This window comes from Microtus oregoni, unplaced genomic scaffold (genome assembly GCF_018167655.1).
Source record: "Microtus oregoni isolate MIOR12 unplaced genomic scaffold, Mior012 000041F_ref0000270, whole genome shotgun sequence".
Classification (NCBI taxonomy): Eukaryota; Metazoa; Chordata; class Mammalia; order Rodentia; family Cricetidae; genus Microtus; species Microtus oregoni.
Window position 1 is genome coordinate 18,832,610 of NW_024543208.1, and position 14,017 is coordinate 18,846,626.

The 14,017-nt window shown below is 42.5% G+C and overlaps 1 protein-coding gene across 40 annotated transcripts in view; it reads right to left on the reverse strand.

The window, feature by feature from the left end:
* Sorbs2 (sorbin and SH3 domain containing 2) overlaps positions 1-14,017 on the reverse strand; it is a 318,492-nt gene that overhangs the window by 62,092 nt on the left and 242,383 nt on the right. For 34 of the 40 annotated variants that reach the window (XM_041632398.1, XM_041632399.1, XM_041632416.1 and 31 more), the window contains 4 exons: positions 7,814-7,880; positions 7,083-7,127; positions 4,927-5,101; positions 2,377-2,491 (listed from right to left, as the gene is read on the reverse strand). In XM_041632398.1, coding sequence (XP_041488332.1) covers positions 2,377-2,491; positions 4,927-5,101; positions 7,083-7,127; positions 7,814-7,880 — 402 coding nt within the window. The remainder of the gene's footprint in view (positions 1-2,376; positions 2,492-4,926; positions 5,102-7,082; positions 7,128-7,813; positions 7,881-14,017) is intronic. The other 6 variants (XM_041632401.1, XM_041632433.1, XM_041632434.1 and 3 more) reach the window with 1 other exon arrangement.

Genomic DNA, 14,017 nt, shown 5'->3' on the forward strand with positions numbered 1-14,017 from the left:
TCTGACGGGATTCTCTGGGAACTGAAGAGAACAGCACAGAATTGCCTAGCTGTTCATATGATTTTCAAAAATTAGCACTGAAAAGAGCAAAGGGTAGTGTAGGATGTTGCTTTCATTGGTTGAATAAAGAGACTACTTTGGCACCGCTCGTCCTACTACAAAAGGGGAGCCCTCAAAGTCCCTCTGAGTAAAACAACAGAAGATGCGTTCTTACGACCTTGAAATCCATTTCGTGTTCTGTCACTTCTGCCTAGCAAGACCACTCTCTTTCCATTACAGTCTGAGCCTTCAGGACACTTAGCTGGTCTCTCAAATACCCTTGTTTAATTTGCCGTTTGTTTTAAAATTTAAAGTGGGTTGAATTCAGGGTTGATATTTTAAGAAGGTCTCCCCCTATAAAGACGATAATTTTACAAGGCTTGCCCAAATTATATCTTTGCCTCACTCCTATCATTTGTCAAGACTGGCTTCCAACAAGATGGCTTAGGAGGGGGAAGAATGGAAGTCTTCCATCCTTATTTCTTTCCAAGCTTCTAGCTGCTTCCACTCCTCTTTTCCTGTAGCTGAGGAGATTTATCCATAGCATATTTATCCATAGCATATCCCCACTTCCTCAGACCAGTTAAGAATCCTGGGCTCGCATGATAGTTACTCTGAACCCAGCTTTCTCATAAAGGATGGTAATCACCACCAACTTATTATAGTTAGCCACTAATTATACTATATTCCAAAACAACCAAATTATGGTGATGGCGACTGTTAGCTGATGGTATCCTGCTTGGAGGAACCAGTACATGGTGATGAAGTACATCAAACCAAAGCTTGCCTAGGTTGAACTGGTTCCAGCACATGCTCGCTATGTGGCCATGTGGCATTCACTTAAAGCTGCTTCAGACCCTTGATCTGTAGAACAGGAAGTTTGCACATCTGCTTTATAGGGTTGTTGGGAACACTGCATGAAATATAAAAGAATTATTACTACTTATAGAGCCAGTCATGTAGCAGGTACCCACTTACAGAGACTCTTATTACTATCTGTGTTTTTGGTACTTTAAAACAAAGAGCCTCCAAAGCTTTGTCCCAAAGGTCTGTAGAAACTTTAGCCACAACAAGGGGACCCGTAAATGAGCTCTAATGGGGTACATTCTTTAGATGTGCTTTTGTTTTAGCCATCAAAATTTCCTTCAGTCGCATCGTCACCCTGAGAGCCTCATGAGTCACTAAAGCTTCTCTGTTATAATTTGAGATTCATTATTTTGTGACTTTCTCTTTCAGAATTAGTAGTGTGTTCCATTGAATTTTGGTTTGGAAATTTCACTGTCTTGCTATTTAATCAGACAACTTAGTGAGCGGGTTATAGTCCAGAGCACAGAATCAATAATGTTTCCCTCTTTTCCGTTCCTCTGTTGCAATCTTATCATTCAAAGAAATTTGAATTATTTGAAGAAAGGCAGTTGAACTTTATGACTGGAAAATCTTTGAACATAGTTCTCAAGAACACAACCACAAATGCAGGGTTTCAAACTCTTAAGTCAGAGACACTCGTGTTGGGTGTGGTGAGGTCACAGGCTGTTCAGCTAGATCTTGGGGTTGACCTTGACATCTATGGACTGGTGTGATGCTCTGGACTGTTGGAGGAACACTATGGAAACACAACAGGGTTAATCTGGACATCAGAGGAATTGCTGGATTTTAAAGAGGTCTTGGGGACACTGACATCTGGGGGAGAATCAAGGGAAGCAAAATAATGGGCCAGAGGACCCAAGAGAAAAGGGCCATGGAAGAAGCTGCTGTTAGCTTTAGTGGAGAGAAGTGGTCGCTTTCAAGTCCATACATCGTTTAGGTTCGTATATGTCCAAAATAAACACAAAGACTATAAAGAGAAATACAATCTTGATCCATTAAAAGTGGTAATAAATCAGAAAGCTTGAGGCTTGGTAACCTAAGAGGGATTTAATAAAGAACCAATTAACATCTTGTTATAGAAAGTGTGCTTGGAAAATTTTCCTCTTAAGTGAAAGAAATGGTAAGAAACTAACATAGAAGTCAAGGGATTTATGGGCCTTGGTCTGTATATCAGGATTATGGATTCGTGATTTTTCTCTCAGGCAAGCTAGAATAGCAATTAAGTGTTTCATGTAAAAGTGCTGTGATTGGGCACAGCTCGCTGTATGCTAATGATGAGCTCTGTATATATATATATATATATATATATATATATATATATATACTATTAAAGTGCCTCTTTCAATTCAGATGAGATACACAAATCATGATGATTCCTCAATAACAAATAAAATGGGGTGAAATTCAGGTTCACTTGAGGACTATGGAGGCCTAGCGAGCTGGCTTTTTTGACCAATGACAATTGCTTACGGGTCTTTCATGCTGCAGAATGGATGACTTCCCAGGTTCATATTCAAAAATGCTCCTTGGCTCCGATCGGAATTTTCTGGTGTCCACCTTTCTGTCTGGAGGGTCCCAGTCATGCCTGTAAATGGACAGCAAACCACATGTTGAGACAATTTGTGTGCATGAAGCACCCATGACGTACCATCCATAGTCAATTCCCAATGCTAATTTTAGCAGAGGTGATTGATTGATTAATTGTGTGTGTGTGTGTGTGTGTGTGTGTGTGTGTGTGTAGCCATTTGCATGTATGTGCACACACATAGAAAAAAACTTTTGGGAGTCAGCACTTTTGGGGAGTCAAGGCTTTCTTTCCACCACAAGTTCTGGGGATCGAATGTAGATCTTCAGGCTTAGGTAACAAGTAGTTTCCTTGATGAGCCATCTCTCCTACCCTGAGAGATGAAAACAATGAAAAAATAAAACCCATAAAACCAAAAAAAGTCTCTCTGGCTAAAAATTGCTTAACACTAAAAATATGTTTAATAAGTAAATGACTTACATCAAACATAAATATGTTTAATAAATAAATGACTTACATCAAGCTATCCCTTTTAGCTCACTTTTCCTTCTGCTTTTACCTGTGTGACTATGGCTGTAAAAACTCACAGAAGAGGTGGCACATGGATAGTGACTTGTTGCTAGACCCTCGGGTCCCTAATGACAGCGGTGTGCATCCGAGTTTAAAATAAGTGTCAATTGTGCTCTGTGAATCTTTGTCAGTTTAATTACCTAGTGACCTGGCTTCCTTGATCCAGAGGGACAAGGACTAATGGACATACATTGTTTGATCTTATTCTTGTAAATGGCATCTGAGCGCACACGTGAGAATTCCAACAGCATCACTTGGGCTGGCATACACAGGGCTAGGCAGAGTGGTGTGGGAGACCCCTTGGCGTGAGCCTTGCAACACTGGAGGCCAATGTTTCTCTCTCTGGGAACTAATCTGTTCCTGGCATTGACCCCGTTGAGGGTCTGTCAAGGGCTCCTGGGAAGTACATTTTCAGAGAAGGGCTCATGATAGCAAGCTTTTCTGGGCAGCTAGAACTAAATCAGAAAACTTCCTTCAGAGAGCAGGAAGGATTATTAAAAAGGTACTTTTTACTTTTGTTTGAGAAAAGGAGTGTTTGATATTTTGAGTTGGGATATTCCGATTCCTATGGAATGGAATGATATTCTTTCTCCATGGAATGGTGGACATAGAAGTGCTCTATGAGAGGAAAATGAGGACCAAATCCTAGGTGTAGAGGCAATCAATGAGCTCTGTCCACAGAGAGCTCTTTCACCTTCCATTTTAGTTTTCATATCCGTATGAAACCGTGTCCTGTTTGCTGTCTGGGAAACAGAACAATAGCCAAGACATAGAAAATACTAAAAAAAAAAAAAACCAGTAATATAATAAATGCCCTTTCCATTCCTACTTACTGATTACCAGTAGAGGTAACATAAAATTTGTCTTTAGGGGAAGTCGAGGTTGAATCTTAGCTTGGACTTTTTGTCAATACAAGTAAAGCAAGTTATTGTAATAGTCTAGCCAGCTCCTTTCTCTGTAATGGAGCACATATCCCATTGGGTTCTCATAAGAACAAAATGAGGTAAGGGAAGGACAGTGTTTAGTCTGATGCTTGCCTCATAACCAGCATCAGTAAAGATGACCACGAACCGGGACGATTAGCAACAGTCTGACTAACACAACACAGTTGAAATGTGTTCCTAAAAAGTTATTTGGGTGTGACTAGCTTATTTAAAACTGTTTCAGTGGAGAGATGAAAATTAGAAGCAGTTAAAATAACTGGTGGAAATGAATCACAGACACTTGTTAAACATGCCTTATTTATGATTTAAGAATAATTTCTCTTGGCTTCTAATAGATATCGTAAAAGACCTGCAATTTCAAATCTGTGAAAAGGAAAAATTTAACTGCTTAGTCTCTTAGTGGGGCTGCAAGGGGAATCCATGCCAACTGTTTCCAGTTATTTTATGTAATTTTATATCGGTTTATTTTGAGACATAATGCCAGTGTGTAGCTTGGAAGTTATGCAGCTCAGGGTGGCCTTGAATTCCTGCCTCATCTTTATAAAGACTGAGATTATATGATTGATGTACCATTTCAGCTCAGAGTGCAAGCAAGGTATGTGGAACAAGTCACTACCACTGAGCCTCTTATCCAAGGCCTACAACATAGTGTGTGTACATATTTTGTTTGTAGTACTTAGTTAGACAAATGTTACTTATGAACTGCATCTGTGGCCACTTTATTGCTTATTTGCACTCACTGAACAAAAAATAGAGTTCGTGTCCCTGATACATCAAGTTTAATGCAGAGCATTGTGAGAGCGTGACCAAGACTTTCCAGAAAGGGCCCAGCATAAATCTCAGCAGGGATGCTCAATATGGATGAAGACAGTAAGTCTTTGCATATATTCGCTCCACCCTGCTGGACTGATGCTTCACTGAGTGCCACTGTGGGTTGGTTTTTATTCTAAGAGCAGCCATGTGAGTGGGAAGGAGCCTTACTTTTCTGTTGAAGATTGATCTCTCGGTCGTGGTGGGACATGCGGGGGAGGCACTGGGGAGGGCGTCTCCTTGAAACCGTCTGTGCCGTTGTCTGAGTGGCTCTTGGAAAGGGGTTTGTACGTCTGGGTCTTCGCAGCAGGGTGTGACTGAGTGCTGTACGGCGAGTTGTACAGACCTGCCACGAAAAAGACAAAAGCCAACAAAACAAGCAAATGACTTAAAGGTGCACTGAGTTGTTAGGCTCTGCAAAACAGCCAATGGTTTTGCAAAAATGATCAACAAGCATATTCATAATATGGACATTAGGTGGTACATTGTTTATTAACTTATCAACCTTAATTTATGAATTATCACTCATTAATTAGATATCAATTTATTTTGCACATAGGTACTGGTTAGAGTAAATTATTCGCTATTGTACAATTAATGAAAATTCGGGCTATTTAGTAAAAATAAACTTACAGCTACTCCGCAAGGTTTCTTCCCAATCACAGAAACTGACACCTTAGTCAAACTTTCAGAGGAAGATTAAAATAGCAGCTAATACTTTGTAATACTGACGCGCATAAGACAGTTGATATGTTAATTGCAGTCCAACAAATATAGAACATGCTATGTGCATGAGGTGCATCTCCCATGTGGGGCAAGGGAGGGTAAAGCCCTGCTGAACAAGCTCATATGAGAAGACATGTGATTTAAAGGGAGTTTGTGGCAGTTAATAAAATCCAACGGAGAAAGACATAGTGAAAATGGAAGGATGTGCGAAGATGAGGAGGGAGGCAGAGAATGCATTACGGATCTCCTGGGATTAGAGTTGGGCTCGAAGGATTGGCTCTGGTGGGTGGAAGAGGGTGGCAGGAACGGCATGCAAGATACAAAGCTCTGGGTTATTAGAGGTGGTTTATAGGCGTTTTTGTTGGCTGACTGGATGATAAAACTCCCTGAGCTTTACAGGGTCACATAACTGAACTTCAGCTTATTGATCACCAGTGAGACGGACCCATTTCAATATTTAAAAGTATATAAAAATTCCGAGTTTCTCAGAGTCTCAATCTTGGCCTAAGTCTGTCTATGCTTGACTACACCTCTTACAGGTCTGTGTGTGTTTGTTTCCGGGAGAAGCGACTTTGGGCAACACCTGCTCTGAAGTGTTTTGGGGTCACCTCCACAGTCACTTCAACCTGTGAGGTGACTCGCGGAGGCAAGTTTGGCGTAACATAAAATGTTACACCATTTTAATGGACTTCCTGAAATAATATGGGGCTAGGGATACAGAATCTAACTCAGAGGTTACCAGAAGTCACCAGCATGACTTTTTTTTTTTTCCAATTTTCTTTCTCATTTATCTTTGTTGTTGAGTAGTGGAATCACTCAGTTAAAGGACTGGCTGCTGGTCATCAGGTTTTAGGAAGTGGGGAGTCTCATGGAGTTTTCTGTTTGGGTGACAAGTGGACCCTAAATGAGCTATGGCTCATTTATGGGCTATGGCTAGGTCGGGTGGAATTTCACAAGGAAAAACTGATGAAAGGGGACATAACTGAGGGGTCTCTCTCACGAGCACAAAGATCACTCCACAAGAAGCCAGCACATTCAGATACATGCAGAATGTCCAGAGCTGAAATCATTTCATTGTGAGCGCTGGCGACTCTGAGTCAGAAAAGGTGCCCAGCCAAGAGCGAGGCTTTCATGGCTTTCAATGAATGGTTCCACTTTGGAGCAAGAGGCTGGACATGGTCGTAAAACACTTCGCTTGACTTGTTTTGGAGGAATACTATCTGCGAGGTCTTACGCAATTATAATCACCCTTTCTGCTGATAAAAAGATCTTTATTTTGTTGTGTAACCAGGCCACAGTCTGTTCTTTCACCCTGGCCCTTCACTGTGTGGTTAAATCTTCCTGAAGTTGAGAATAAACCACCAGAGGAAGGGAAGGGGGACCGGGGGGGGGGGAGGTGATGATGGATGTGAAACAGTGTTAGTTCTCATTTCCAGGAGAAAGGATCAATCTTTTGTTAGGCATGCTCTGAGAAAGGAAGCAAGGCCTCCTCTTCATCACAGGGACTGACAGTGTGGGGTGGGGGTGGTATGACGAAGGACTGGGGCTCTTCCCCACAGCAGAGTGTGACTGGTCATCACCAGCGAGGAGAGCCGTCCTACCTGCGTTGTATGTGTAAGGAGTATTATACATGTCTGTGTCCTCATCTAGAAAATGAAACATAAACATGATAATCTGGAGTCTGCCACCTTGTCGCCAAGACGGCAGAAGGTCAGAGAAATGACAAAAACACACCAGCAAAAAAAAAAAAGCAATCAATATTTTTTTCTAGCATATAATAGCACTTTGTATTTTCAATCATTTCAATCTACAGAGTGACCTTCTTGTCTAAAAGCACTGTGCCTTTCTGGCCTGGTCATACATACAGAACTGGTCCCTTGTCCCTACTTCCCAAGGCAGATTCGGTGTCCGCCGCATCACAAAGTATTTTAAGGTCTCTTGTCAATGGTTCTGAGTGGTAATCAGGAGAAGCCACTACTCTCGCTCTTCTGGTGAGAAACAGGCCTGGGCAGACAGAAGCAGAAGGGCACAGCACCCCAGTGTGCATGTCGACAGAGATGGACAGAGGGCTAAGGCTAGAACACCTCGTGAACTCCAAGGACATCTCTAAGGAGGCTTCTGGGTAGCTTATGGCTCAGGAGAGGCACACAGCTGTGATTTAGGGGTAAAGGGAGACTAGGAGACATGCTGAAAAGAAGGGGCCATCAAGTTTGCGGGGGTCTTGATGTTTTTGTGTGAGGCAAGTCTATATAAAGCTGAGTATATATCCTTCAACTCATAAGCACTTGATTAAAAGAAAATAACAAAACGAAACACAGAAGAACGTACATACCCGGCTTGTGGACCATGTGAATTTGCTTAAACATTGTCTTGTACCAGTCCTTCGGCCGGTCGACTGTCTGTCAAAGAGAACATTGGAGAATTACCAACCCTATCTTTGGGTTGACGGCTGCTCAGGCCACGATTCAGCTGCTGCAGCCTCTCTCTTTACCCTCCCAGCTGATATAGATAAAGGGCAGACATCCTACTGTGACTATCTGTGGGTCTATAATTCTCACTGTCCCAAAAGTAGCTTACCCCATACCCTAAGTAATCAGGGGCTATGGGTGGCACATTCTGAATGTTGGCCCGACATTACCAAGGTTCGAATCTTTCCCCCTTATCCTGCTGCCAAGTATCTGAGACCACTTGACTGCAAGCACGTGGTATGGGCTACCCATGACTGTGTGACACGGGACTGCCTTTTCTCCCTGAAGCCTTTAACCTTGTGAGCCTGGCCTGTCTGCAGAACCTCTGCAATGCTCATGACTGTTTACGATGTTATAGCTCTTATAATAAATCTGCCTCGGTCCCAGACCCACAATCTGAGATCCCACTCTCACGTCACCACTCCAGGGGAAGATATTCACTGCTAATATTCGATATTTCCAACAGTAGGTTTGCATTTCTATAGGACCTAATGACAATTTCAGCAATTTATCCTGCTACTTACACAGTTTGTAAGCAGAGTATCTCTTATTTACTGAATTGGGACATTCTGTGGTATGGTTTTATTTATTCATTTCAGCTGTGCCCAGTTTTTGAGTGTTGGATGAAAGTTCATCTCCTTGTTATTATTATAATTATTATTATTATTCTATGTCTGAAGCAGGACTTCCCTATGTATCCTGAACTGGCCTTTAACTCAAGATCTGTCTACCCCAGTCTACCATGTTTTGGGATTACATGGATAAAATCATGGGGACCAGCTTATTACTGTGTGTGCATGTATATGGCAGAGGATAGTTGATGTGGGATTTTCCTCTGTATGCTGTGATTACCATTGATAAATAAAGGAACTGCTTTGGGCCTATAGCAGAGCTATAGGGGAACAGACTAGACAGGGAAAACTAAGCTGAATGCTGGGAGAGAGAAGGCGGAGTCAGAGAGAAGCCATGTAGCCCTGCTGGAGACAGACACCAGAACTTTAGCTGGTTGTAAGCCACAGTCACGTGGCGATACACAGATTACAGTTTCTGTGTGATTATTTCGGGGCTGAGTGGCCGGGAACAAACTAGCGACCTCCTTACTACAGACAGTCTTAGATGTTGTTCCTCAGGAAGTGATCATGGTTTTTGATAGTCTCTCTGGGACCTAGGCCTTACCAATGTGGATAGGGCAGCCCCAGGAATCTTTCTGTCTCCACCCTCCAGTTCTGGGGTTACCAGTATGTGCCATCATGATGCTTATTTATTTGTTTATTAATTAAAGATTTCTGCCTCTTCCCCGCCACCGCCTCCCATTTCCCTCCCTCTCCCCCGATCAAGTCCCCCTCCCTCATCAGCTCGAAGAGCAATCAGGGTTCCCTGATCTGTGGGAAGTCCAAGGACCACCCACCTCCATCCAGGTCTAATAAGGTGAGCATCCAAACTGCCTTGGCTCCCACAAAGCCAGTACGTGCAGTAGGATCAAAAACCCATTGCCATTGTTCTTGAGTTCTCAGTAGTCCTCATTGTCCACTATGTTCAGCAAGTCTGGTTTTATCCCATGCTTTTTCAGACCCAGGGCAGCTGGCCTTGGTGAGTTCCCGATAGAACATCCTCATTGTCTCAGTGTGTGGGTGCACCCCTCACGGTCCTGAGTTCCTTGCTCGTGCTCTCTCTCCTTCTGCTCCTGACTTGGACCTTGAGATTTCAGTCCGGTGCTCCGATGTGGGTCTCTGTCTCTGTCTCCTTTCATCGCCTGATGAAGGTTAATATTCAGGAGGATGCCTATATGTTTGTCTTTGGGTTCACCTTCTTATTTAGCTTCTCTAGGATCGCGAATTATAGGCTCAATGTTCTTTTTTTTATGGCTAGAAACCAAATATGAGTGAGTACATCCCATGTTCCTCTTTTTGGGTCTGGCTTACCTCACTCAGGATAGTGTTTTCTATTTCCATCCATTTGTATGCAAAATTCAAGAAGTCCTTGTGTTTTACTGCTGAGTAGTACTCTAATATGTATATATTCCATACTTTCTTCATCCATTCTTCCATTGAAGGGCCTCTAGGTTGTTTCCAGGTTCTGGCTATTACAAACAATGCTGCTATGAACATAGTTGAGCATATACTTTTGTTGTATGATAGGGCCTCTCTTGGGTATATTCTCAAGAGTGGTATTGCTGGGTCCAGGGGTAGGTTGATCCCGAATTTCCTGAGAAACCGCCACACTGCTTTCCAGAGTGGTTGCATAAGTTTGCATTCCCATCAGCAATGGATGAGTGTACCCCTTTCTCCACAACCTCTCCAGCAAAGGCTATCATTGGTGTTTTTTATTTTAGCCATTCTGACAGGTATAAGATGGTATCTTAAAGTTGTCTTGATTTGCATTTCCCTGATCATGCCACTTTTTATGTGGGTGCTAGGCATGGAACGCAGGTCCTTGTGCTTGCCCTGCAAGCATCCAACAGATCCATTTCCCTATTCCGTATCATTATTCTTAAATTTTTCTATTGAGTGTTCTATGAAGACATTTAAAAATTACTAGAGGAGGGGCTGGAGAGATGGCTCAGTGGTTAAGAGCATTGCCTGCTCTTCCAAGGATCCTGAGTTCAATTCCCAGCAACCACATGGTGGCTCACAACCATCTGTAATGAGGTCTGGTGCCCTCTTCTGGCCTGCAGGCGTACACACAGACAGAATGTTGTATACATAATAAATAAATAGATATTTATAAAAAATACTAGGGGATATTTTTGACTCAAGTGGTAGATATTCTGATCAGCTTCAATGAAGACAAAATTAGTATTTGCTAGTCTAAGTGACAAAAATACTGAATTTATCAGACAATGCAAAGTCATAGACTATCTGTGTGTGTGCGCGCACACTCATATGTGTAGCTATGATTTGATTTTAAAACATCTATCACAAGACATAAAAGTACACTCAACTTTTTCCTTGCTAAATTATAAACTCTGTGATAGTAGGCATTCCCTAGGCATGGCAGGCTTTAGGTGTGATAGAAGCAGCATATTTTAGTACAAATAGGAAATTAATGTCCAATCATTAAACAACATTTGAACCTTGGAGCCTTTGGTTGCTACTTAATGCTTCCTAGAGGTTGGGGTCTGAGAAAGCTATGCGTCTCTTCATTTCTTTGGGTGTGTGGGGGGCATATGCTTGTGTGCACAGGTATGCATGCCCCTGTGAGCAAGTAGTAGCTAGAGATGGATGTCAAACAGCCACCTCTTTGACTCTGTGCCTTAGTCTCCCGAGTCATGGTCTCTCACAATGTGTGTTAAGGGGCTTAGAGTTAAGGGTCCTTCCACTATAACAGATCTCGATAACTAAAGGCAGCGGGGAGACTCCAACACCCGTGGAGTGAAATGCTGAGCGAATTTATGGGATGCAACTCTGTCTTACGGTCTGTGAAAGTGCACGTTCTGTTTTTCTTTTTCTTTCTTTTTTTTTATTGAGAAAAGGAGAAAAAAAAAACAAGTTTCCACCTCCTCCAAGCCTCCCATTTCCCTCCCCCTCCTCCCACCCTTCTCCCCTTCCCCCCACTCCTCTCCCCCTCCCTCTCCAGTCCAAAGAGCAGTCAGGGTTCCCTGCCCTCTGGTAAGTCCTAGCACGTTCTGTTTTCTAACTGTAGTGCAACAGTTTGCTCAGCAAGATCTTCCTCTCGACTTTATCAGTGCTGGTTGGGCCAGAAGTTAGCCCTTCTGTCTGTGCACAGGCAACTTAAAAACATCAGATTTTTCCAAGGTCATGGCCCTGATTTGAATTATTTGTTAGAATATGCTGTGTTTGGTTGATGTCCCTGGGAAGCCAGTGGGGGGGACATCTGCTGGGGGAGGGAAAACTGAGGTTGGGTCTGGATGGAATATAGGAGAGAGCAGGAATTTAAAACAACAACAACGCGTTAGTTAGGACTTGTAAGAGTGGAAAGTGTTTGATATTTTGTATTCTGACTTTTGTAGATGTGGTCGTTGAATTTTTCACCTAGAAACTGTTAGGCAGTATTTACATTTATTTTGAGTTCTGGAAGTAGACAATTTTGACAGTCACTAGACATGTAAATGAACATCTGTTTTGTTGAGAATCACATATGCATTGTAAGCTTCTTCTAATATATATATATATATATATATATATAATCATTGATTATTATATGACTAAATGATAGGAACTAGTGTCTATACAGCCAAATGATAGTAACTAGTGTGTGGGCTGGGGGGGGGCATTATCCACAAAGAGGCAGGAATCTGCTGTTTGCTGGTTCAAACAGAATAATGGAACATGGGGACCAAGGCTTACGTCAGTGAGGTACCTGCCATGTAAGTTTGAGAACCTGGGCTCCTGTTGCCAGCACTCACATAAAAAACTGGGCATGAAAGTGGGCTCCTATAATCCCAGCTCTGAGGAGGCAGTAAACAGCTCTGGGTTGGGTGAGGAAGACTGGGCAGCAACTGAAGAATATACCCAGTTTTGACTGCCAGCCTCTTTGTGCACACCCGTGTACACACAGGTCCACGTGTCCACATACATGCACACACACAAACATATTTGATCGAATCTCTTTAGGCTGTCATTGATTTTTCTGATGGCAGGCCCCTCTTTCATTATGCTTTGTTTCTAGCTTAGTTTTATACTATTAAAGCCACAAGCACAAAAGGAACATACAACTGTGTATAAAAATAGTTTTTCACTGTACCTGGACACAGCCAATGGGGACGGGGAGGCTGAATAAGGAAGGTGTATTGCTGTATATGGCAATGCAGCGTGACAGACAGCATTGTTGTCTGCACTTGCCAGAGGGCCTATATCAGGCAGGATCCCACAGTTATGCCATCTGTTAGCTTTATATGGAGAGTACAGAGAAGCCAGGAAGTGCCTCGTCAGCTGGCAGAGAGACTGTGAGGCTGGTAAAGCAGAGACTTGCAGAGTCAGTGGCCCTTTCCTAAAAGAAGTGCTGTGAGCACTTCTGTCCCTTTTGCCAGTGCCATTTGGGAGCACATAGTGTCTCACACTGAGACTATGAAAGCTGAAGTCCATACTTGGGAGGTTTACTTTTGGATGTATTTCAGAAGTATTTTGCATAGACTCCCTAACTCCTGCCCAGCCGTCATCCAAACAGGCTTCAACATCCATCTTCTTCTAGTCATGAAACATTGGCACTGTTCACTAATTTTACATGCAGACATTTTTTAAAAAGCCATTTTCTACCTATAACACAACAATAATCCTATTCCACTTTTGGTCCTGGAACCTCTAAAATAGCCAGACAACTGTTATGTTTGGATTAGAAGAAAGAAAGCTTGCATCTCACTTAACCAGCCAGGCTTCATACACAGTCTGGTGGGCTCAGAGCCCAGGAGATTTGTGTTACTGTTTTGAAGTTTTCGGCAGGAAAAGGCTGATGTAGACATCCCAGCCACGGGAGAAGGGATGCTCTCCCTCCATCCCAAGAACTCAAAAGTAGTGAGTATTCAGTTATTCTTCTCAACAGTTCCTGGACCACTTTACGATATCCCGTTGCCATGGGAACAGTTGTCTAGGAGGCTACCCCAACATGGCACATGGAGTCAGTGCTGGTTTACATGTACATACTGAGCAGGAAGCTGAAGCAATTTGAGTCTGATCATCATTACTTTCTACAAGGATGAGGAAAGAAAATAACCTTGGATATTCTTGGCCCAGGGATGGCAGGATTCAAGATTTATAAATACAGATCTATACTTGGATGTGTGATTCGTAAGGCTGCAGAGCAGTAAACATGAACAGGATCCCTCTTGTATGGTTTTAAAGGTCTGAGCAAGTTATACAGAAAAAAACAGGGCTCCTTTTAAGGAACTTCTGCAGTGGCTAATAATTCACTTTCAATTTTCTGTAGGGAAATTTACATCACATACTTAGCGGACATATATGGCTGCTTATCATTTGGCAGTAGGTAATATAAACCTTTTAGTATTAATTGAGTTTTGTTTATCATCTCCGACATCTTAGATTTTTCTTTAAAAACCTAACAAAGACTTGCGAGCCAAACATTACAGATTAAAAATCTACAGATGAAAAAGA